This window comes from Haliaeetus albicilla, chromosome 9, assembly GCF_947461875.1.
Source record: "Haliaeetus albicilla chromosome 9, bHalAlb1.1, whole genome shotgun sequence".
In the NCBI taxonomy this organism is placed as follows: domain Eukaryota; kingdom Metazoa; phylum Chordata; class Aves; order Accipitriformes; family Accipitridae; genus Haliaeetus; species Haliaeetus albicilla.
The window spans coordinates 9,041,270-9,064,376 of NC_091491.1; the positions used below are offsets into that span (position 1 = coordinate 9,041,270).

A 23,107-nucleotide genomic window follows, 5' to 3' on the forward strand; every position below is an offset into this window, starting at 1 on the left:
ATACAGAGACAACTTAGCTTCTCTTGAGCAATGAGTAAAACTTTCAGCCTCCTGCTCCTCTTGCTGTAACTCACTGGCTGAGAAGTATTTTCAAGGGTTTCAGAAGTCATTTAGGCTGATTCACATTTGGCTTTGAGGTATCTAGAAGATGCTGACTGTTTGGAAAGTGCTGAGGATTGTCCCCTAAAGACCTGTCTCCTTTAGCATCAGGCAGTTTAAATCACCAGTGACGTCTGAAACACAGTTTTAGTGCCAGTATCAGGGTTTGAAACTATCGCCTCTGGCAAAGACTGCTAGCACTTGACCTAATGAAATAACCTGGTTAGCTAGTCTCAGTCAGAAGTTGCTATTTCTTCCAGAAAACAAAACAAAACCGTTTCCCTTTTCAAAATACACAAGCGATTGCACTGCAGAGCAGCAATGACCAGTGCAAAAAGAGTCCCAGATAATATCTCTCTGGTGCTTAGACCATGATGGCTATAACAACGTTAAAATAAGACTTTGGTATTCTGTTCAATCATGATTGGGTGTAGTTGTTTGGTAACTGTTATTTCCCACGTGTTTTCTGAGTGGAAGGACTGGGAGAGTGTTTATTTAATCTGTCCTTGAGTTACAGTCATGAGAGGGAGGGAGACTTTACATTTCCCCAGGCATTTCACAAGTATGTTTAGGGAAAAAAAAAGAGTTGAAGCCATAATTTCTTTTAGAAACGGCTTGGGCCAAATCTCATTGTGGTGCCACAAAGCTGAACAGGATCTGTGCTTGGTAGCGGTAGGCAGAGCTCTATTAACTGGAACAATCCTGATTCACCCCTGCTAAAGAGCCCATCTGTTGACAGCGCTGTCGCTATATTCAGAATCCAGTTGAACACTTTTGACTTTTATGCTTTCTAAAATAAGGCAATAAAGCAATTAGAAATAGATAACAGAAAGAGAGAGCACTTCACTAAAGAAAGCAAAAGAAAATAGCCTGGCATAATTAATACAGAGCTGGCAGCAGCAAAAATGAGCTGTAACAACTGTAGTGTCACCAGGAGTATGACTGCAGGCTGAGCTGCAGATGTCTAGCGCTCTAATGGCAGAGAGGCCCTTTTGCCACCCAGCACAATCTGGCCCGAGAATGCATATCTTTGGGACAGAAGGAAATAAAAGCATCCTTTAGAGCTGGGAGGACATAAATGTTCCTGTCAGTCCTTCACTGTGTGTCAGCCAGAGGATTTATCTGACCAAAAACATGCTCCCACGTCAAAAGAGAAAGGGAATTAGTGTAATCAGAAAGGCAGGTGCTTTTTTAGGGAAAAATCCAAGAATGTACTAAGTGGAGGACTGTGTTAAAAATAAAAGGCAGTCTGCTGTGCCAGGGAAAGAATGAGTGGGCTTAGAGATAGGAGAGATTGCACAGGGAAGGAGCTATCTCTTTCTTTAGTGTTATTAATTTTTAATTTGCATTGTTACAGTGTCTGGAAGCACCAGGTGGAAATCAGGGCCTCTTTGTGCTGGGAATTGCGTGCAAACATAATGATTAAATGTTGCCAGCTCTGCAGAGGTTGAAATATAATTCCTCATCTCTGCAGCGTCACTAACCAGCATAATTATTGCTGAATAAGTTTTTCTGCAATTGCTCTTCTGGAATATCTGTGCCACTTGATTTCTTTCAGTGTAACCACTCCTGAGGGGATGAAAAGATATATTTGTATCAGGTCCAACCTGGTAACCTTCACAGATAATAATAACTGGTCAGAGGCAGAATCTGCTCACCACATTTGCATACACCTTCAGAAATTATTGGCTTGTGTCTTGGTTACCCTTTCTGTAAAATGGGAATAGTAACACTGCACTCATGGCTCACTCACTTCATCTAACACCCATGACCAGTGCAAGAGTCCTCTCAGTATAGAGCACTATACTGACAACATCACATAGGGATTAGCTGGAGAATATATATTCTTTCTTGTATGTTTGGCTGAAAGGACTGGAAGCAGTGTTTGATTTGCTGAAGGTTCCTTTTCTATTAGTATTTGTCTGTTAGCTAAATAATCATGTAAAAACCAAAACACAATTAAACAAGGAGGTTTTTTAAAAAACACCCTAATCCTCAATTGCCACAGTATAAATAGGAAGCAACACAGCAAACTGTCGTTGAAGGGGTCTTTGCATGATGACCAAATCCCTTCAGGTTTCTGTGACGCTTTGGCTCACTGCTCAGGGGTCAGAGAGCAGCAGGATACACTGGCCGCATTTTTATAGCTTCAAATACAGTTGCTTTCTGGCCACAACAGATGCCAAGCACAGAAAATTCTTTCCTGATCCTAAAAGCAAGGTCAGGTCAAACCAAGAGGACAGGAGTGTGGTCCTGCTGGTCACCCTTACCTCCCCACTGGGACTTGCACTGAAAAGATCTCCATGCAACAAGCTCGGTAGCAACACCAGGACACTGCAGGGTGCAGCCTTTCCCGGGGCAAATCTTAAACTTGTCATTATTTCCATTTTTCAGTGCTTTAGATGTGTAGACTTTTAACTGTTGTGTACTATCCTGCATTCAGTAATTTTGCATGAATTTTAGCAAACTGGAAGGCACTGGGAGAAGGGGCTGGGAGCTGCAATGCTGAAATAGAGCATGTACACCAACAAAGGCTCTCCCACAGGGCTGAGCAGAGCAGCCCTTTCTCCTTGCTCTCCCACCCCTGAGCACCAGCTCCAGCCCCTCTGGCAAAAGGAGGGACCGAAACAATTGCCCTAGGCTTTCCCTGCCTTTTCAAACTGCAGAGGGGACCCGTGTATGTTAAAAGCAGACACTTGCTCAATTTCCTCCAGGCAGCTATCGCTCTGCATGGCACCCACCTGAAAGCCACGGGCCCTGGGGGCCCTGGCTTAGAGGAGGAGCTTGTTTTGGTGAAGGAATTAAAATTACAATATCTCATTCTGCTGGTGGCAGAAATGGTTGGTGAAAGAAAAGGTTCCCCAAAGACTGTGCATATTAAAAAGCAAGCAAGGACATGAAAATAAACCCTCTCACAATTTTTAAAGCAACCTTGGGAGTTTTAGGGATCCCGGCTCAGAGGTTTTGAATAGCAACTACAGGGGATCATTTACAAGTAGCACTTTTCCTGATTTCCTATTCTGCCTTTTAATACTTCCTCGGAAAGAATAGCGGCTTTGCATTACAAGCAGCTTGAAAGATTAAGCAGGCAGAAACAACCCCCTGCTCTACCTGCAGCCTTGCACTGGTTGTTCTAAGTTATGACTGGAGATTCATCCAGTTTAAGTGGGTGCGAAAGGTTACCTGAACAATCTCGCTTCACTGCCTCTAATCTTTGGCAACTGAATTTTCCCAGGCACGTATGCGTGAAATGGTCTTCCAGTCCCCTCTGCTGGTTGCAGCTCGCTGGAGAGCTGCACCGTTGCACCAGGCAGCAACTGTGCAGTGCTTCGCCTCGACAAGCGCTGCAGGAGAGCCCATGCTGCACAGGGATGCCACCAGCCCCATGCCCTCAGTGCCCGCTAAGAAAATGCTAACTCCTCCAGAGACCAGGGAGCTTTCCCTCACCCTCATCTCTGCATCTTTAATATAAGAACCTGGCACCTCTCTTACACAGGACAGCATCATGAGAAAGGGTGAAAAAGTTAGCCAAATGGATAATCTTAAAAAAAACCACCACCCTGCCTATGAAAGCTGAGGCATCCTTCTGAGAGCAAATAATCTCCCCACGGGGAATGTACGACTTGAAAGGTTTGTTGGCCTTATGACCAAAAATCACCTGCAACTGTTTGCGGCACATGCGTCTCTTTCCTTACTAGCCCAGCGCGGTGTGTCCATCCTGCAGATTGCTGGCTCATGCTTCCCACCACCGTCAGCGGCATTGCAGTCACAGGCAGAGCAATCCCTATAGCTTCTTTACTGACTTTCCCATGGCAGCTGGGATCCAGTTTTGAAGGGACCAAGGCAAAATTTCCTCCGAGGGATGCAAAATGACATTCAGAGAGAGACTGCGCAGAAGGTCTGTGCTGGTGCATCCTGGAGAACTGAACAGAGCCAGCAGCACAGGGCAGGGGCTGCTCGTAGTGATGTGGGGCTTGGGCGTAGTTCATGATGTCCAGCTGCACAGGCTGAGTAGTGCAAATCTTCTAGCAGAGAGAAGAAATTCTGTTTCTGGGCACAAAGAGCTGGTTTGTGAGGCTACCGCCAAGAAGGTCAATTCTGACGGGCTAATACTGACCGGCGTGGGCAGCAGGAGGCAGAGCTGGCACGGGGCAGCCGTTCTTGATGGCCGGCAGTGTGCCAGCGCTCTCCACCAGCCAGCCTGTCTGAAGAGGAAACCCAAGTGACAACCCTGATAACAACCCCTGCTTGTGGCCTGAGGTCCAGGAGCCCTGCATGGGAAGGGAGAGCCAGGAGGCCTGCCCTGAGCCCATCGCAGAAGACACCACACTCCAGCCCAATTTACAGGATTGCTTTGCATGCACAAACCCCCGCCCAGTGCCAAAAGGTACTGCATACCCCGCGCCCCGGGGCAAGCATGGGCACCACAAAGGGATTTGTAGAAAAACTAAAGGTTTATTATTTTTTTTTTTAATAAAATACATCCTTACAAAATAACCATTTTTCTCCCATGCTGAGGGACTGGGCATGGTTCTTGCCGGCTCTCCTTCCCTCCCCCTCTCCTCAATTTGGAGCTGTCCAAGGATGCTGCTGGGGAAGGAGAGGCAGTGATGCTCTCCCCAGGGGCTTCAGGTGCGGGATGTCCTGGCACAGCCAGGGCACACCAGGCAGGGTTCAGTGGGAGCCCTTCAGAAGAGCCTGCAAAGGCAGCAGACCCTAGTGCCCTGCAGCAGAGCTTCTGGAGGGCCCCGAGTGTCCCTTACTTTAACCCACCCCCAGCATCGCAGTGTGTCCCACCAGACGCAGGGTACCGGGCCGGCTGGACCCTGCCCTGGCTGCAGGGTGCCACGTTCCCATGAGCCGGTGTCAGATGCTGCTCCTGCTGGCCTTGGGGCTGGCACATGGTGGTGACAAGGGATGCAACTGTGTTTTAGGGGAGGAGGAGGAGGAAGAGGGTGCAGGTTTGTCGGTCAGTGTGGATTCTGCCAAGAGAGAGAGGTGCACGGTGATTGCTGGTGTCTTGCCCCCCACTGCCCCTCTTCAAGCAATGCTGCCATTGAAGATGCAATGTCAACCCCACATCCCGCACCCAGTGCTGCCCCATGCGCTTGCCTGCCCTGGGAAACACTGACCCCGGGTTAGACATTACAGCCCATAGCTCAGATCTCCTCCATGCCTTCCCTGGAGCCCTGCTGCCTTTCCTGGGGGCCTTGGGGTAGCCCCAAGACCCATAGCTCTCACCCCTGCCAGCTGTATGCTAGCAGGGCTGGGGAAACACCACTCACCTCTCACTGCGTGTTGTCCAGCTCCTTTTCCTTCTTATGCGACTTTGACTGGAGGTTAAATGAGAGAAAACAATGATTCTTTTACAGATCTGCCCCTTCTAATGCCAGGGAAAAAAATTGGTTGAGCAGAAACTTCTAACCCCTAATGTATAAGCACATTTTCAGATGAATTAGAGGGGAGCTGTTTCGTGTCCTATGAAAGGCCATGAAACATCCCACGGTCACAGAGATGTTCTCAGAAAGCAGAAAAGGGGACATTTTCCAGTTTGCTAAAGCACTGGTGTCCTGGTTTTGGCTGGGATAGAGTTAATTTTCTTTCTAGTAGCTGGTATAGTGTTATGTTTTGGATTTAGTATGAGAAGAATGTTGATAACACACTGATGTTTTCAGTTGTTGCTAAGTAGTGTTTATATGCTAAATCAAAGATTTTTCAGCTTCTCATGCCCAGCCAGCAAGAAGGCTGGAGGGGCACAAGAAGTTGGGAGGGGACACAGCCAGGACAGCTGACCCAAACTGGCCAAAGGGGTATTCACAGAATCATAGAATCATTTAGATTGGAAAAGACCTTTAAGATCATTGAGTCCAACTGTCAACCCAACACCACCATGCCCACTAAACCATGTCCTGAAGTGCCACATCTACGTGTTTTTTGAACACCTCCAGGCATGGTGACTCAACCACTTCCCTGGGCAGCCTGTTCCAATGCCTGACAACCCTTTCAGTAAAGAAATTTTTTCTAATATCCAATCTAAACCTCCCCTGGCGCAACTTGAGGCCACTTCCTCTCACCCTATCACTAGTTACTTGATAGAAGAGACCAGTACCCACCTGGCTACAGCCTCCTTTCAGGTAGTTGTAGAGAGCGATAAAGTCTCCCCTCAGCCTCCTTTTCTCCAGACCATATGACATCATGCCCAGTATAAAATGGGGGGAGATGGCTGGGGGGGCAGATAGCTGCTCAGGGACTAACTGGGCATCGGTCAGTGAGTGGTAAGCAATTGCATTGTGCATTGCTTGTTTTGTATATTCCAATTATTTATTATTATTATTATTATTGTAATTTTATTATTATTATCATCATCATTATTTTCTTCCATTCTGTCCTATTAAACTGTCTTTATCTCAACCCACAAGTTTTACTTTTTTTCAATTCTCTCCCCCATTCCGCTGGCCTGGGGGGGAAGTGAGCAAGAGGCTGTGGTGCTTAGTTGCTGGCTGGGTTTAAACCACAACAACTGCTCTGCCCCTGCTTCCCTTAAAGCAATGCAAGCATTACCAGATATTGGAATATCTGGGGAAAAAGGAGGGAATAAAGCTATTGTCTATGAGTCACACAGAAGATCTGTAATTTTGGAGAGGAGATTCATGGATCCCAGTCTCTGACAGTCCCAAGGGCTCAGGATTCCCACTAGCTCAGGAAGGTGCCTGGTTGCTCCTCAATACTAATGTTGTTTGTGTTACAGCATCATTAGTCATGCACATATGCACGCTCACATACCCACAAGAGCCTCTGCAGGGGAGGGACTTGCTGTTACTTACAGGCTCCTGTTCTGCGTATTTGAATTTCTTCTGCTTGTAGTAGTCCCGTCCTTGGAGAAAATGCAGCAGGAGCAGGTCGCAGAGGACAGAGGCCTTAAATCAAAGTGCAGTTAGGGTTGGGGCTGCCCTCCCAGCTCACCTATGCCACCTTGTACTTCCAGCTTGTTCCAGTTTGCCCCACAAATTTGGGTCACTCCTGCTTCAACCCACAACATGGCAGCTGCTAAAGAACGTACAGCCCCCAAATGTCAATTTAGGACAGAAGTGAAGGGTGCTGGGTTCAATACTGGGCAATTTAAGTCGACAGAAATTGTTTTCACTTCAGGTATATGCAGAGCACAACACCCTCCAGGTCATGCTGAAGTCTTTAATGACCATAACCAAATAGGATGCTGTTTTTCTGTCATGCATGAAATACTGCCCATCACCTCCAAAACCCCCTCAATACCAGCTCTAACTTGAAACTGTCAATACACCAAGACATCGCGCTGCCACGAAAGCCTGCCTTCCCCTCACTCGGCAGGGCAGTGGCTCCTGCTAGCAGAATTCACATCAGCTGGTGGTCAGCAGGAGTCTATTTGCCTGAGCTAGCGAGGCAGGAGAGCACCTCCTTTCCCCCTTTTGCCCATCTCCTGTTGCCTGAGTGGGAACCAGTATTTCACTGCAGCTCAAGGACACTTCCCCATGGATGTCACAGGCAAGGAGAATAATCTGAGAGTCTCTGTATAGAGGCTGGAAATATCTGAACTTACCACTCCAAAAATACCAATTCCAGAGCCAATTGTGGTCATAGTCGGGATGATGTCAAATTTGCCTGCCTGAATAAAATTGGAGAAAATAGGTGATATGTTACAATCAGCTCAGGGGGAAAAAAATGTGTACGATAGCTGTAGGTGGGGCTCAGCTAAAGTGCCTTGCTGCAATCCAAACCACAACCACAGCACAGAGAGAAACAGAAGCTGAGTAAGGGCTGGTTTTAAGCTCATTGGTCAAAGAGAAAAATATGGTAGGTTGGTTTTAGGGTGACAAATTGAAATTACTTTGCTTCCTGTATTTTCAATGTTAAAAAAAAAAGAAAAAGTACATCCTTTAAATATTCCCAGTGGGAATACAATGAAGAAAGCCTTCTCTCCCAGTGGGAAGAAAAAGACAAATAGAAAAATGCAAATGTTCAGCTTTTGGAAATATCAGTAAAAGGTTTTGACTTTCCACAGTTGCCCCTGAACCCATCATGATGGTTTTTGGGACAAAACCACTGATCGAACTGCAGCTGATACATGTAAGCTGTAAAATGGGCTTCCCCTCTATGTTCCCTTCCCTGGCACTTCCCAAGAGCTGCTGTGAGCGAGTCAGCACCTGAGGAAACTACTCGCACTAGTTTTCCTGGCCCCACGAGACCCCCATGCTGCATTACACAGCTGGTACTTTCCTGAGGACATGGCACTGACGTGCCAGGAATCGGGGGGCGAACCCAGCGCCTGGCCACCCTTACCTTGCCATTCACCAAAATGTCGAACCGGATCCCAAACACCTTGTAGAGTGTCCTCTTGTCTGTCCCATCTTCTTTGTAGTATTTGGCATATCTGTCCAATTGGATGGCAAGTGTTAGTGGCCTGCCAGGGTGTCTAAGAGCCCCCTGCAACCCAACGGCATTGGGATCTTGGTGGGCTGCAGAGCAGGACAAAGATCTGCAGATGTGCTGTCACAGACCTGCTCCTGACCCTCTCCTTAACACCCCCGAAGGAGCTGGGCTGTTGGCACCTCTCCCCTCTGTGCCTCAGTTTCCCTGCCTGCAAGTTGGAGTTAAAGCTCCTGCTTGTGCTGATACCTGATGACCCCAAGCACTATGTGACAGTGGATATTAGTGCAGCACTAGTGGCAGCTTCACACAGAGCAGCAGTTAGAGCAGCAGCTCGTGCCTAAATGTCATGCTGTGGCTGAATGCTTTGAAGTGTGGGAACACGTGAGATGACCCTGTACCATCTCCAGTTTTCCAAGGGGTTTCCCAAGAACTCAGCAGAGCAGGAGAGTCTGCAAGGGGGAGGAGATGTACAGGGAAAGGCAACAGGGTAATTTTGAGGCCAGGGGATGGATTATCGCTTTTCGCATGCTATTCTAAAGACAACACTGCTGTCTGGCATTGCAAAGGTAGTGAGTATTTTGGAGAACAGTCCCTTATCTTCCACCATCCCTTGAGTGCTGTGGGATCCTGAAAGATGTCACCTCTGAATTCTGCCTGGAGAGTTAACAGGGGTCTCCTTACCTGAAGTTGAAGCCTGGTGAAACATTACTGTCATCATTGTAAAGGCCGTGGAACTGGTAAATGGGTTTGCAGTACCGGACAGGCCAGTCAAGGTCGCAGTTCCAGTCGATGGTGATGCCCACCACTCCACCCTGCAGCCGAGAGGGGAGTCATGAGGTTGCCCCTCCTTGGACCTGGCCCACATGGAGAAATGCTTTCCCTCTTCATGTGTGGCCTTTCTCAATGCTATGAGGTGTCCTGGCCTGGCTCTCCAGGGTACATGGACCCCACCACTGCCTCAGCCCGCCTGGGCAGCCTCGGCTTTGTGTCCTGTACATCACCCTATGTGGATGCGCTTGCTTCTGCCCTAAATGCTGGATACACAACTAAATTCATGTCCTCTTGTTCCTGATCAGCACCCTGTGACCAAGGCATGGTCCTGAGAAACAGTGCTTACTGCAGATCCCTCATGGTCCTTGTGGGACAGCCTTCCCTTGCCTGATTTTGCCCACAAGATTCGCCTTTCCTGTGGCTTAACCCTGCCATCAAACCATTAACGTCACAGGGAAAACCAAAGGCAATTTAACATAGTCATAGAGGAGAGTGAAATGAGCCCATGAAAATCAGAAGAAAACCTCGTCTAAGAGAAGTGGGCACCTGCTAGGAAATGAAGCAGTCCCTCCTGAGCTTGCTCCAGGTTGCAACTGGCTGCGCCTCAGAGGCTCTTCTTTTTGCACCTTTAATATATGCAAGCCTCCGATTTTATTTAGTGCCTGGCAAAGTTAGCTTAAGGCTCTGCAGCGCAGAAATAGCAGATACTCTTGCATACCAACCTGAGAAGCGTGAGGCAAAGATGCATTTTTGAGCCTGGGGAGAGGCTGCAGTTTGCACTGTGCAATGACCAGTATTTGACCATCCAGCCAAGGTTTCTGAGCTCAGTCGGATGGGATTTGGCTACGCAGCTCTAGTTATTCGTTGCACAAATTAAAACAAACTGAGCCCTGGATTTAATGCCAGCGGGTCAAATCTTGCCGATCTTACAGGGGAGTTTCCAAGAAAGGCTTAAATATTAGGCCATGTCCAAGGAGATTCATAATCTTTAAGAGCTAATTCTGACACTGCCTCATGAGTCCTTGAGAAAACAGATGCCTCATGTCTCAACAGCTTGGGGATGATTGATCTGTCAGTGTCCCCCTCCCCATGTCAGCAAGAAACATTGTTTGAAATTGAAGTACCTTAACAGCCAGGAAGGTAAAATTCTGACCCGATTCCTTCACTATGTATCCCAGGTCAAACACAGGGCATAAGGAATCGGTGACTTTGTGATAGGTGCATTTCTTCAGGTACTGTTTGGTAACACTCTCAACCAAGTTGCGCCTGTGAATGAAAAGAGAGTGAGAAAGAGTCTGAATAACCCAATAATTTGGGTGGGAGAGGACCTCTGGAGGTCCCTGGTCCAACCTGTTGCTCAAAGCTGGGTAACGTTAGGGCCTCGTCTTCCTCCCCTACATACTCATCAGACCCCACTGAGGGAGAGCAGGCCCTTTCCTCCAGCCCTGCCTGGTTTCTCCCACCCCATCAGCAACCCATTTCCCCTGAACCTCCTCCTACAGAGGAAGCCTCTCTGCCGTTTTCTTTCCTGCAAATGTTCTCCAGTTCTGCTTTGGGTTTGCTGCTTTGCCTGCTGCCCAAACCCAGCACCCATCTGCCTGTCTTCACCTCTTCTAGGAAACCTTTCTCTCATTCCTCAGCTTTGCAAATCCTTCCATGGCCTCCACCATCCCTCCCAGCTGCTTCTCCCATTTACACATCAGCTGATCCATGGGCTCTGCCAGGCAATGCTCCACACACCAACAGTTTTCATCTGGGACAGCACATGGGTAGTGTATCCCACAGCTTTTACGTTTAGCTGGACTTTGCTATCTCCTCCAGAAAGGGTGAAAAGGAAAGGACAATGTCTTGCCTTCCACCCCCACTCTGCTCTTTCGCCTAAAAATAGTCCTTCTTTGAAGCCTCCCTGCCCCAGATGTTTTGGAAGACTTGTGCCTTGCTCAACCCCAACCCATCGTTTATGCTCAGCAGTTAATTAGCAGCAGTGATCAAAGGCAGGAAGTTTCCCCATGACCCTAGCTGGCTTCGGCTCAGCCCCTGTAACAGCAGCCAGCCCGGCCGCCCTCAACTGCCAGGGCCTGCTCTCCCCCACCATGTCCCCCCTCCTGCCTGCCCTCGCTCAGGTTGCCACCTCTCCTTGCTGCTGGTGGGGGATCCTCTCTCCCAGCCACCTCTCGGGGTGCAGCGCAAGGTTGGCTCGAGATTTTGCCAAGGGTGCTGGCTGCCAGGGTATTTAACCTTGGCTACAGCGCAGGGACGTGATCGGCTTAGAAAGAAGAATCTGCTGTCTTCAGCACAAATAGCTTCTGTTAATTTGTTCCAAATCAGATATATAATCAGTGTCATCACAAATCCTCTTATGTGTGCACCCTCAGCCAGCGGCACCGTTTCCAGCGCTGCCTGGAAGGGGCCGACCCTATAATCCATTGCAGAAACAGGTGGGAACTGTGATGTTAAGAGGGGCCTCTGCTAATTTTGTGATGTTAAGAGGGGCCTCTGCTAATTTTGTGATGTTAAGAGGGGCCTCTGCTAATTTTTGTCCTGGCTGCTCACACACCACTATGCCATGTAGTATTTTACTATTATCTTTAGGGAGGAAAAGGGAGAAGAAAAATGAAGAGTCAGAGAAACTATTTTCATGTGCATCAGGTGAGGGTAACTCAGGGGACGTTAATTCCAGAAACCTTCTTCCCTGTAACCACAGCTACCAGCTGAGGTGGGACAGTTTTGGGAGGGAAATGTCTCAGTTACTATCAGCTAATGTGGTGATCAGTGCAGCAGTTAGAGTAGTCCTGGGCTTGCTGATGAGGGACAGCATCCTCTATATCAAGCATCCAGCTACACCCATGGTTTTCCCTGAGAGACACAGCTGGGGGAACCGAGCAGAAGCCATCACCCCAAACGTTCTCTTACCTGGACACCTTGAACCTGGGGAAGGTGATGCTGTTTTTGATGAACAAAGTGAACTTCTCCGCTTCTGACAACAGGGCAGGACTGAAAAACAGAAGTGTTGACATGTGTCCATCACTCAGCTCTCCAGCCTCTAGGGAAAGCCCCATTTGGTGGAGATTCATCCAAACTGGGACAAGCAGGACCCAGAAAAACTGGTGATCTCATCCCTTCCCTTTGTAAGTGAAAGATCCCAACAAGGTGCAGAAAAGCCCCAAGGAAGGATGGAAGTGCCTGTTAGGGGACAGAGAGGGAGTTAGGTGCTGAGATTTCAGTTAAGAAACCCCAAAAGCACAGTGAAGTGGCTGGAAGAGAGCTCAAGGGCCTGCATACTTCCCTGGGCTCCTTGATGGACCTGTGGCTGTCCCTGTGGCCCCCCTGCCAGGAGGGGAGACAAAGAAGAAAAGGACTTTGCATCTACCAGGAGGTGCTTCATGGTGGCCTGTGGAGGCTGGAGATGGAGAACATCTCATGGACAGAGCACAACTTTACTCTGAAGGCAAACAGGATAGACGGGGGCTGCTGGTCCAGGCAAAGAGCACCCAGCAGAGATGGGGTGAACTGCCAGCAAGGTCGGGAGCAAACCACGCCAGGAGAGGCGCAAACCCCCTGGGGACTCTGGGCAGCATGTACAGCCATGGGGTCTGCATCAACCCAGGCTGTCCTGGCAGCAACCTGCAGAGCACCGGCTTGCTCTGCCCTAGACTGGGTGCTGCTGGTTCAGCTGGGGTGGGACCAGGGTGGAAAAGGGGACAACAACATCATTCCTTACCTGGGAACATGGTCATCAACTTCAACAGGGCACCAGCCAAAGATCTCACAGGTCTTCACAGAGCTGTTGAAATTCACACACTTGCCTGTCATGAGCCCTGTGGGGAAGAAAGACAGTGCTCACACCCCTGCATACTGGGAAATCCCAGCCTCACACTGGGACGGATGGGATCTGGTTGGAGCTTCAGCCCTGCCACAGACATCCAAGGCAAAAAATACTCAGGGCTTTTGGTGCCCCTTTACAGAAGGGGTAATTAATTGTGGCCTCTCAGCTTGGGGCAGTGGTTTCTCGTGCACTATTGTACAGGGGAGCAACTGGGCATTTTTCTTGCTAAAATACACCTCAGAAAATGCCGAGCTGTTAGCATAGCACTGTGGGGGAAATGGTTTAGTCTTGATTAACCTTTTGTTGGCAGAGCTTTTTGCAGCTCTGGTATCTTTCAGAAAAGGGAAAGCGGGACCAGCCCAGGTGGGACCCTCACCTAGCATGTCAGAGGCTTTTCCCAAACCCCATCAGCTGGTGGTCCAAAGCAGGTCCCCCTGCCAGACACCCCAGCTACGTAGCTTTGCCAGGGCACACTGTGGTCAGCGTGTCTCACCAAAAACACTGCTGCCGAAGCCTCGGGGCCCGTGCCATACCTTGTCCCTGACGGCTGTATTTCCCTTTGCTGCAGTCGCTGTCCTGCTTGCAGAGCCCGGCATCTGGCAGCTGTTTGGAGAAAGCAGGCAGCCGCTTCTCAGCATCACACCCTGAGGTTTTGGTCCCTCTGTCCCTCCTGCTTTACCAGGCAGCGTTTTCCTTGGGGTAAACGCTGCTCAGCTGCAGCCAGAGCCTTGTCCATACACCGCTTCCCAACCAAGGATGTCCAGATTAAGCAGGAAAAATAGGGGATTTCTTTTTTAAACTCCAGGCAGATGCTTTTATTCAAGCCTCAAGTTTGCTCTGCTTGATCATCTCAAAGGGAAGAAAACTTAAATGGATGCTGGCCGTTTTTCAGCAGAAAAAAAAGCCTTCATGTAGCACTCGCAAACCAGGAACGATAAAATGGGGCCAGGCTCAGGCTTTTACTAAACCTCTCAATGTAAGAAAAACTCCTTCCCCAGTGCCGCCACCACCACAACCCCCGAAATTACAGAAGCTGAGGCTGCTGAAGGAAGCCAGTGTGCTTACCTCTGGGCATTTTCCTTGTTTCTGTCCAGGGGTGACAATGAAGTTGGTCATCACCACGAACGAGCTGTCCCCCTGTGGAGACACAGCCAACAAGATCACAGCCAGCACGGCATTTTCTGATGGAGTCTCTGCAAGGAGCCTCTCCCTGGGGCAAGGGGTAGGGCACCCAAACCACCAGGCAGACGGCACCTTTCTCCCTAACTTTGGGTCGTCTGCCCTCTGCCGCACCTCAGGAAGCTGGTGGTGGCCCTGGGGAGCTGCAGTGCCACCAGCCCCAGGGACAGTGGAGGACCCCCCTTGCTGCCCAAGATGCTCATCTGGAGGCACTGGAGGACCCTTGATCCTTTTGGAGGCCGCCTCAAACGTGCCCCATCAACCATGGCAGGTCCCAAGCACTGAATGCTTCCCAGGAGTGATATGTGGACAGAGGTTTGTGGCAGGAGGAACCTGCTTTCCACCACAGGCACGCCATGTCATGGTTAGCCCCATGGAAAACCTACACCGAGGAGCCCATCTGCACACCAGCATGTGGGGAAAAGCGGCCATCAGGACAAAAGCAACCTCCCTAACCCACCCACCCACCCTGCCTCCTTACCTGGGGTGGGAAAACGTAATCCACCACATCCCAGATGTGAGGGCCCATGACACTCTCGTTGGTCAGCGTCAGGCCTTTCAGCTTCACCGAGACCGAGCTGACAATGCTGTCCTGAGACTGGTAGCCCTTCTCATAGAGGAAAACCCACCTGGATAGAGAAATGGGGTGGAGGGTGAGCGGGTGAGCATGGCCACTGGCACTCATCCGCAGCAGCCCCAAGTCCTAGCACATTACTGTGGAATGGGGCTTCTTCTACCGAGTCTCACCTGTGGTTTTATTTGCCAAATTTCCTCTAGCTGGATAAGGGATGTGTTGCTGAACTCTCCCACCCTTTGCCCGAGGCATGCAGTAGCTGCGGGACCTGACTTCCATGGTGGGGTGTTTTATTTTGTGGACTGGGACACATTTTGTGGTTGGGGATGTGTGAAGGCAGGTGGAGCAGGGTGGCCATCGGCCATTTGGGATTTAAGCCTGCAGCAGGTTTGCAGCTTTCTGGGCTCAGCGGCTCACCCGGACCCTCCTGATACGCTTCATAGGCACCCTCCAAAAAGCAGTGCCTCTAGGACCAAGACAGGGGTAAGTCTGGACATGGCTTATGTCCAGGGCCACCATTCCCCATCCAGCAATGGGAACCATGGAGCCTTGGCCCCAGGTGCAAGAAGGCTGCAGGAGCAGGGTTGAGGACACTGCTGTGACCAGCATGGGGTTTTTCCCTGTGTTTCCCAGTCCATCGCACAGCCATTAGGGTCGGCTCCTGACACTATTTAACCTATGGCATAAACAAGCTGCTGCTGGATTAACTCTGACTCAGGGAGACTATAAACATGGGCGAGCAACCATTTCGGGTGGTGATCCCGGAGGCGCAGAGCATTCCCAGCGCTAAAAAAGGAGCGATCTGGTTTTTGTCCCTGCCACCACGGGCACCGGTCCTGCTGGCTGTGACAGAGGCAGCGCGCTGCTGGTGAGACGGACGGCCTGTGACACCAGCCCGGTGTGTCAGCCTGTCCTCGGGCACCTGATCGATGGGCACGGGGGAAAATGGGGGAACCCCAGGTGCTGCCCAGAGGTTGGCCCTATGGGTGCTGGACCTTATGGACGCCTCTTGGGGATGGTGCTTTTTGGCTTGTAGCCCCATCGGCATCCTGGGACAGGGGGCAAGGGGACCTCAGGGATGGCATCTACCCCAGTAGCTGGGGATGGGAGCAGAAATTCAGCAGTGCTGCCACCCCAGCTGGGACCCCCAGCTCCAACCTTCTCCTCCATGGCAGAGGGCCATACTGGGTTATACTGGTTACACTGGGCATCTTTCCCAATGACCTCGAGGCTGCAGGAGGCTGTGAGCTGGGCAGCACCATGGTGGAGTGTTTCTCCAAACCCGCCTCCAGCACAACCTCTGCCACTGCCACCTCATCCCTCTCTGGCAGAGGTGGCTGCAGGCACACAGGGCTGGGCACCCTACTGTGAGACAGCCTCCCCACGGCAGGGCAGGATGTGGCCCCCACCCTGCCGCTGAGCCACGGTCACGACAAACAAGGCGTCATTTCCCCACCGTGCTGTAAATGCCACCTCGAGCCCTGCCCAGGTGGTTAAAGTTCCCTGGTGTTACTCCCCGATGTGGCAGTCGCCAAGGTCTCTTCCTTCGCCGGCCCCATCCTGCGGCTCAGCCCGCAGCCTCCTCGCATGCAAGCTTTTCAGGAAACAAAAGCCAGAAAGCAATGTCCAGCTGGGGAGGGCCTGGCATCGCCTTGCTAGCAGCGATACCGCCTTATTTCAGCATATCAGCAGAAAGAAGAGCTGCTCCCCAAGGGCAATGCTGGGTCTCTCGGTGGGGTCAGCCCCGCGTCCCTCCTCTGCACTGATGGCACTGTCACACGTCCCTCCAGCACAGCCATGCATCGGCACGTGTCCCCACGAGCATCCCACACCTGCTGCCAAAGCTGGGATAATTGTAAATAAATAAATAAATAAATGTCTGCCAGCCAAACTTGATTTCAAAGAAGAGAAACTCTCAAGCAGGCAAGGAACCAGAGGCAGTGCTGCAGGCAGCGAGGGGATGCCAATGGCCGGTGGGGCTATGGGCAGCCGCAATCACAGGCAACCCCTCGCTAGCGGAGCCTGACCCCACCAAAACAACAAAAGTTTAGGGATTACAGCAACTTTATGCCAACCTCCTCCCCTCTGCCCCTGGCTGTCATCGCCAGGCTGGTTCTCCTTTTGCTCCCTCCTAGCTGCCTGTCCTGTTTTAGCTGGGTTGCTTAAGCCACGTTTCCTTAGGAAGTTCTGCTCTGAGCAATGGTCTCTGCTGGTTCCCCATCTGCAGGAGTGGCTGCCCCTGGCAGGGTTTGCCGGAGCCCTGGGGCTTCATGGGCTCAGCCCTTTGGAGAGCCAATGCTGCTCCCAGTAACGCCAGTCTAGGCTAGTGCAAAACCCTTCACAATGGAGCATCGTTGACACCTTGGCTCGGCAGCAGCTTGGGATGAGGATTACCTTTGTGAGCCAAAGCGCTGGTGAGCAGGGTGGGAGTGACGTGGGGGTCCCACAATGACCCCCTGGGAAGCTTTTCCCCCTTTCCAGGAGATCTGTGCTAAAAGCAGGGATGGGCACCACTGGTCCCCAAAGCTACTAGCTTGCACTGAGCCCTGGGAGCTACTGCCTCTCCTTTGGGCTACACTACACACCCTGCACCCCCAAAATACCCAGTTTTTCCAACTCATAGCCAGACACACCCTCTCCCAGCAAATCTCCTGCCATGGGGCCCTTCCTGATGGAAGGGTGCTGGTCTCTCTCGAGGGCTGAGCCCCCAGCAGCCGTGGGGGCACAGCAAAGATTTTTATCAACCATCACATCCCACAGCACAGCACATCATCCCACACCAAGGGGACAGGGACCGAATCGCCGTGGCAGGAGCAGCAGCCCCGGGGCACCCGAGGACACGCATCCTCGCACGGCTCTGAGCCCGCCTGCTCCACTCACTGCCTTTTTTAAGCAGTTGCTCTTGCACCACGGCTGCCTCCCACAAGCAAAGCAAACCAGGGATTTGGAGCGAAGCTCCGTCCCGGCTCCAGACACTGGGCTGGCCCTGCCTCCCCAGCGGGGTGGTGGACGAGGAGATTTATGGTCCTGTCTCGAGCCGCTTGGGTCTCACAAATCACCGTGCTGGCCCCAGCTGCCTCTTAGTTAATATAAATGAAAATAAAAATAACAACAGATTCTCAGGCCACCATCCAGCAGCTCGAGCAGGATTTGGATGTGGCTCAGCGAGGAGACGGGGCCCCGGCGCTCAGAGCGGGGCTGGGCAGGGATAAGCCTCCAGCCCGCACACACAGCAGCTTCTGGGGAGGATGTGGGGACCTGTGCGGCTGTCTGGAAGACCGATGGTGGGACACTGGGCTGCGCAGGAGTGGCCACGCGCAGAGGGACGCGACGCCATCAGCAGTAACACCCCAGCCCTGCATTGAGATACAGGAGCCCCTTCGTTGCCGTTGCTTTTTAACCTGGTGGCAAAGCATTAATTTGGGGGAAAGTGGGCGCCGGGGAGCCTTACCCGATGATGTACGCCAGGACAATGAGCTGGATTAGCCGGAAGGTCAGTCCCACCTTCTTGTTCCTCACCAGCACCATCCTGGGGGTGTCATACTCGAAGAGGAAGGAGGACACCTTCTCCATGCACTTCTGCCCCATGGCTGTGCCAGGGTTGTGCCGCAGCCTCCTGCCAGCCCTGCTGCTCGCTGCACCGTGGGTCGGGCCGTGCCCACAGCCTCTCGTGCAACTCCTCTGTTTGCAGAGAGGAGGAAAAAAAAAAAAAAGAAAGAAAAAAAAATGATAAAAACGCTATCAGCGTTGCTCTGTGTACATCTGGGCTGTCGGGTTTCCTCCTCTGTGTGGGGACGGGGTTTCCTCTTCCTATAAGCTCTGGGCTGGGAGCAGCTGGTGCCCTACATGGTCCGGGGGTGGGACGGGGTGCGGGAGGGTGCAGGGCCACTCCGCTGTCGAGCCCACGTGCCACCAGGATGGAGCTGCCCGCCGCAGGGGGATGCACCCTCGTCCAGGCAGGGGCTTTCCCTGCAGGCAGCACTTGGGGGGCAAGCAGGGACCACGAGGCATCCCTGGGGGCAACATTGGGATGGAGGAGATGGTGGGGGTCCTGGGAGAGGATTTTAGGACCTGGGGTTGGGGTATCATCTTTCCTGCCCCAGCAGCCACCTCAGGCTGTGGGTCTTCTGTTCTTGTCCCTAACCCATGTCCTGCTCTGTCCCTCAACGACTGCCCCGGGAAAAGGGTCGGGAAAGGGGAAGGTGGGGGCAGAGGAACCCCAGCCCAGCAATTCTAAGCTGACCCACGGGGCAGCCGGGCTCCCAGCTTGGCCCTCTCCCGCAGTGAGGCCGCCTAGCTGGGGCTTGGCTGGTTCCCAGTGCTTGCACAGGGCCAGGCTGGGCGCATTTCAAAGCATTTTCAGTATTTCCAGCATTTCCTGAAAGGCACGGCCATGAGCAGGGCCAGGCGGACAAGCCTGGGTCACAGCGAGGGATGCTTGGTGGGGTGGTGCAGACACCACTTTAAGTGAGTATCACTGAGAAGAGGGCTGGATTTGTACATGCCAGACTGAAATTTGTGGCCTGACCTTGTTGCAGTGGGGGTTTTGGCTCATTGCTGGGGAAAGCGCAGAGCCCATGGATGGGGGACCCTGTACGCATACTGCATCCCACCAGGCAGCCTCAAGGGTGCAGTGCCACAGGGGTAAGCTCTTTGCTGGGGAGCACTGGCACTGAGGAAGGTTGTTTCTGGGGGAAACAGAGGATATTTCGCCCAAAAAGCCCAAAGCCCGGCAGCTTCAGCACTCTCCACAAGGACAGGCTCCATCCTGTGAGCCCTGGTTCATCTGCTGCCTCCCGTGACCTCAAAGGATGCGCTGGCTGCCTGCAGCCACCGAGGCTGAGACAAGCCCCCTCTGCAGAGGGAAATGGGTTTGGAAATATGGAAAAGTTTAACTTGCTGGGTTAAATCTTTCCTTTCCAGAACATTTCTTTTCACATCATCGTCTCTCATGTTCAATTGCCCATCACTTGGCATCATGTTGACCTATCAACTCAATAGTTTGCAGACCCGACAACCGCGAAACTAGTGGAACGAATCAATTATCTTTGCTGGGCAATAGGGAAAACGGGGGAAAAAGCAGATGAACCATTTATCCAAATTTTTTGGGCGTACCATGAACCTTGGGAATCAAAATCAGATGATCCCACATTACAAGTGACATGACACCATCCCAACGCCCCAGTCCTCAGCAACATGGAAAGCTGTCAGATGGGGAGCCAAAAGCAAATATAAAATGCTCATGCTAATCCTATAAGATTGAAGGCTGATACTGCTATTGAGTGGAGCAGACAAACCTTATAAGCTTAGATATCCGTCAGGAGAGAAGCAAATAACTTACTGTATGAAACGAGGCCTTTTAGGGAAGGCTGCTCACCCTTGCCAAAGCCATGGGGATAATGAAAATAGGACAGCTAAATTTAACAGCAAAATGACTTGTAAAGGAGTCACTTCTAACCTTCTCTCTGGTACTTGGAGTCAATAAAATGGTTATAGCATGGATTTAGCTAAAATACTTTCCATTGGGAGATAATATGCATCTCCCATTTTAGTATCTCTTGGAGCCACGTTGCAGTCGGCGAGTGGCCGCGGTCGAGGCGATGCGGGAGCAGGGAACCCCAGCACAGGAGCACGCACAGGGCCTAGGTCTTCTCCTGGGCTGCTATCAGCACCCAGCATGGGCACCCTCTTGGCTATGGCACCCAAATGTTTGAAAAAAATCATAGCCTAAACCCTCCTGGGCTTGCACACCACCGTCGCTCACACCTTTCCCGTGCCCATGCCATCCCTGGGTTTGCCACTCTTTCAATTACTTTATAACAGGGACTTTAATAGGTTTGGGCTGGCATTGCTAAGCTACCTGGCCCCACACCAGCAATGTGGGGGTGTGAGCGGTGCCAGCTGGCTGGCATGCCCAGCTGCCTGCCAGGGCTGCATCCTCCACACCCCTGTTTGCGGTGATGCTTTTCCCGGTGATAACCCACATGAGCTGCTAACTCTCCTCCCCACCACTGCCAGGTGGTTATCGCAGGGAATTATTCTGCTTGGGCTGTGAAATTGTTAAATTACCTGCCCAGACAGGGTGGTCACCTGCCAGGACATGATGAGTTCACAGGGCTGCGATGCTTTCTGCTGCGGCTCAGGTGCTGGGCTGTCCTGATGTGAGGTCAGGGCTTACTTTCTGTTTGCAAGAAAAGTAATATCACCTGCTGTGATAATAAATATATTACTGTAACACCTAAACAAAAAATAAAAATACAAAAAGAATTAGTGGAAAGAGGGTTTTATAAGCATACTGTGTAAGGTGCAGCCCAGAGGAGTGCCCACAACCCGCTGCACAGACGCTTGCACAGCAGCTGTGACCTTGGGGATGTTTTTATCTTGGGTTCCTGCAGACGCAAACTTGTACGATGCTGTCGATACACAGTCATTTCCTCTGAACAACTTTTGCATCTCTCAGCTGCTTTCAAGCAGAGCAGTCGGGAGGCCCCAGGGGTGCTCTGCCTGCAGTGATGAGGTGCAAAGACTGGGGATGCTGCTGGAGGAGCGGCAGCAGCTTGAGCTCTTCTGCAGGTCCTGGGCACTGAGGCTGGGTTTGCCCTGGGCACAGAAATTCTGAGCTGGGCTTGACCTCCAGCTGCATGCAAATATGGGACCAAGCAGGGTGGGAGCATGACAATGTGGGGAGACAGAAGGCAAAACCAGGTAGAGATAAAGAAAATGAGCCCATCTAGCTCCCCTGCCTGCGGGAGGGGAAAATGGGAGCAGCAACAGCAAATGAGGCCCTAAGGCCTCTGTGTCAGTGTCTGGAGTTGCAAAGCCCCGGGACCAGATTTCCCAAATGCTCTCCTGGGTCAGCTGGCATTGCCCGGTCCCCAGCACCAGGCTTGGCCTCATCCAGCATCTCCTTCAGCTCCAACTGGGTCAGATGCTGAGGGCGTCAAGGGCTGGTGACCCACCGAGGGCATCCCTGGCAGTGCTGCGCAGGGTTAGCACAGGACTGTGTCCATGGCTGCAAAAGCAACTCCTTCCCCCTACCTGTTAAACAAACTCAACCTCTGCTTGGGCCTGTTGAGAAAAAAAAATGCAAAAAATGGTATTTTTAAGGGAGACATTTGGAAATGTGAGTTCATCCTTGCTTCGAGCTGGGACATGGACCCAGAGCATGGAGGAGATGCTGGGGTGGTCTGAAAGCCTCTGCATGGGGCTCGAGCCCACCTGCACCCATGAAAGCAAAGCTGTGGTAGGCATAAAAACTACCGGGTCTTTCCAGGCTCTCAGACATTTCTTTTCCAAAACCTTCTTGGGGGGAAAAAAAAAAAATTAAAAAAAAATATAGATGAAGCTCATTACACAATCCAGACTCATGCTTGGCAGCTTCCAGCATGGAGCTCTGAATTTCAGCACAAAAATGTGCAGCATGCTGCAAATCTGGGGATGGGGAGGAATAACACAGTGCTAAGTAGATTTAAAATATGACGGTGGGTGCAAAGGGGACCTGCGGTGGCTGAGGTCGCCAAGAAAAGCCCCTCCAAGTTGGTGGCTCTTCACAGCAAGTTTGGCCACCACGGGTCCCCTTGCCCCCACCAGCCAGAGGAGATGCTCACGCTGCCCTGCTGGCAATGGGAAGCGGGGGTGGTGGAATAAAATTGGCAGATGAGAGCAAGCGAGGTCCTACGAAACAGCATGTTCAGTTTTCTTTCCAATTTTAACTTGTCCTTGACCTCTCTTCGCTCCTTCCCAGCAGGGCTGGCTCCGCTCTGTGCCCGCCCCAGCGCAGACAGATGTTTTTGGTGGTACTCACCCCACAGAAGCGGCATTTCCATCCCCGGTTGCTGCGGTAACACGTCACCCTGGAAATACCTCGGCAGTGGTTTAGCCAACGCCAAAGCAAACACATGAACCTGAGATGCTGGGGGTACCGAAGGGCGTCAGCAGCCCTATTCCCATCGCAACCACTGGGAGCGTGGCATGCACACCCCGTGGGGCAGCTGAACGCTTGCCATGGGGTACAGGGACCCTTGGGGATTTTTTTCGAGGGGTAACACCCGTTTTCTCAATTGTGCCTCTGAAAGACATGCATAGCCCTAGCGGTGATGGTCCCCAGCCATCTGGGGACTGATGGAACAACAGGTGGGGAATTTGGGGGATTTTTGCCTTCACTGCTGTGTGCCGAGACAGCGCTGCATCCTCAGGAGCAGCTGGTACCGGGGACCAGTTTGAGGATCACCTCCAGCCATGGTGGTGGTGGG

General features: G+C 51.6%; 1 protein-coding gene across 1 annotated transcript; it reads right to left on the reverse strand.

The window, feature by feature from the left end:
- Positions 1-4,546: 4,546 nt before the first annotated feature.
- P2RX1 (purinergic receptor P2X 1) lies at positions 4,547-18,867 on the reverse strand. Its single transcript, XM_069791451.1, has 13 exons — positions 18,307-18,867; positions 14,763-14,910; positions 14,168-14,239; positions 13,636-13,705; positions 12,998-13,094; positions 12,190-12,270; positions 10,401-10,542; positions 9,187-9,317; positions 8,416-8,506; positions 7,676-7,741; positions 6,924-7,016; positions 5,385-5,432; positions 4,547-5,081 (listed from the first exon to the last, which is right to left on the reverse strand). The coding sequence occupies exons 1-12, from the start codon at positions 18,441-18,443 to the stop codon at positions 5,388-5,390; spliced, it is 1,173 nt and encodes a 390-aa protein (XP_069647552.1). The 5' UTR covers positions 18,444-18,867; the 3' UTR covers positions 4,547-5,081; positions 5,385-5,387.
- Positions 18,868-23,107: the final 4,240 nt, after the last annotated feature.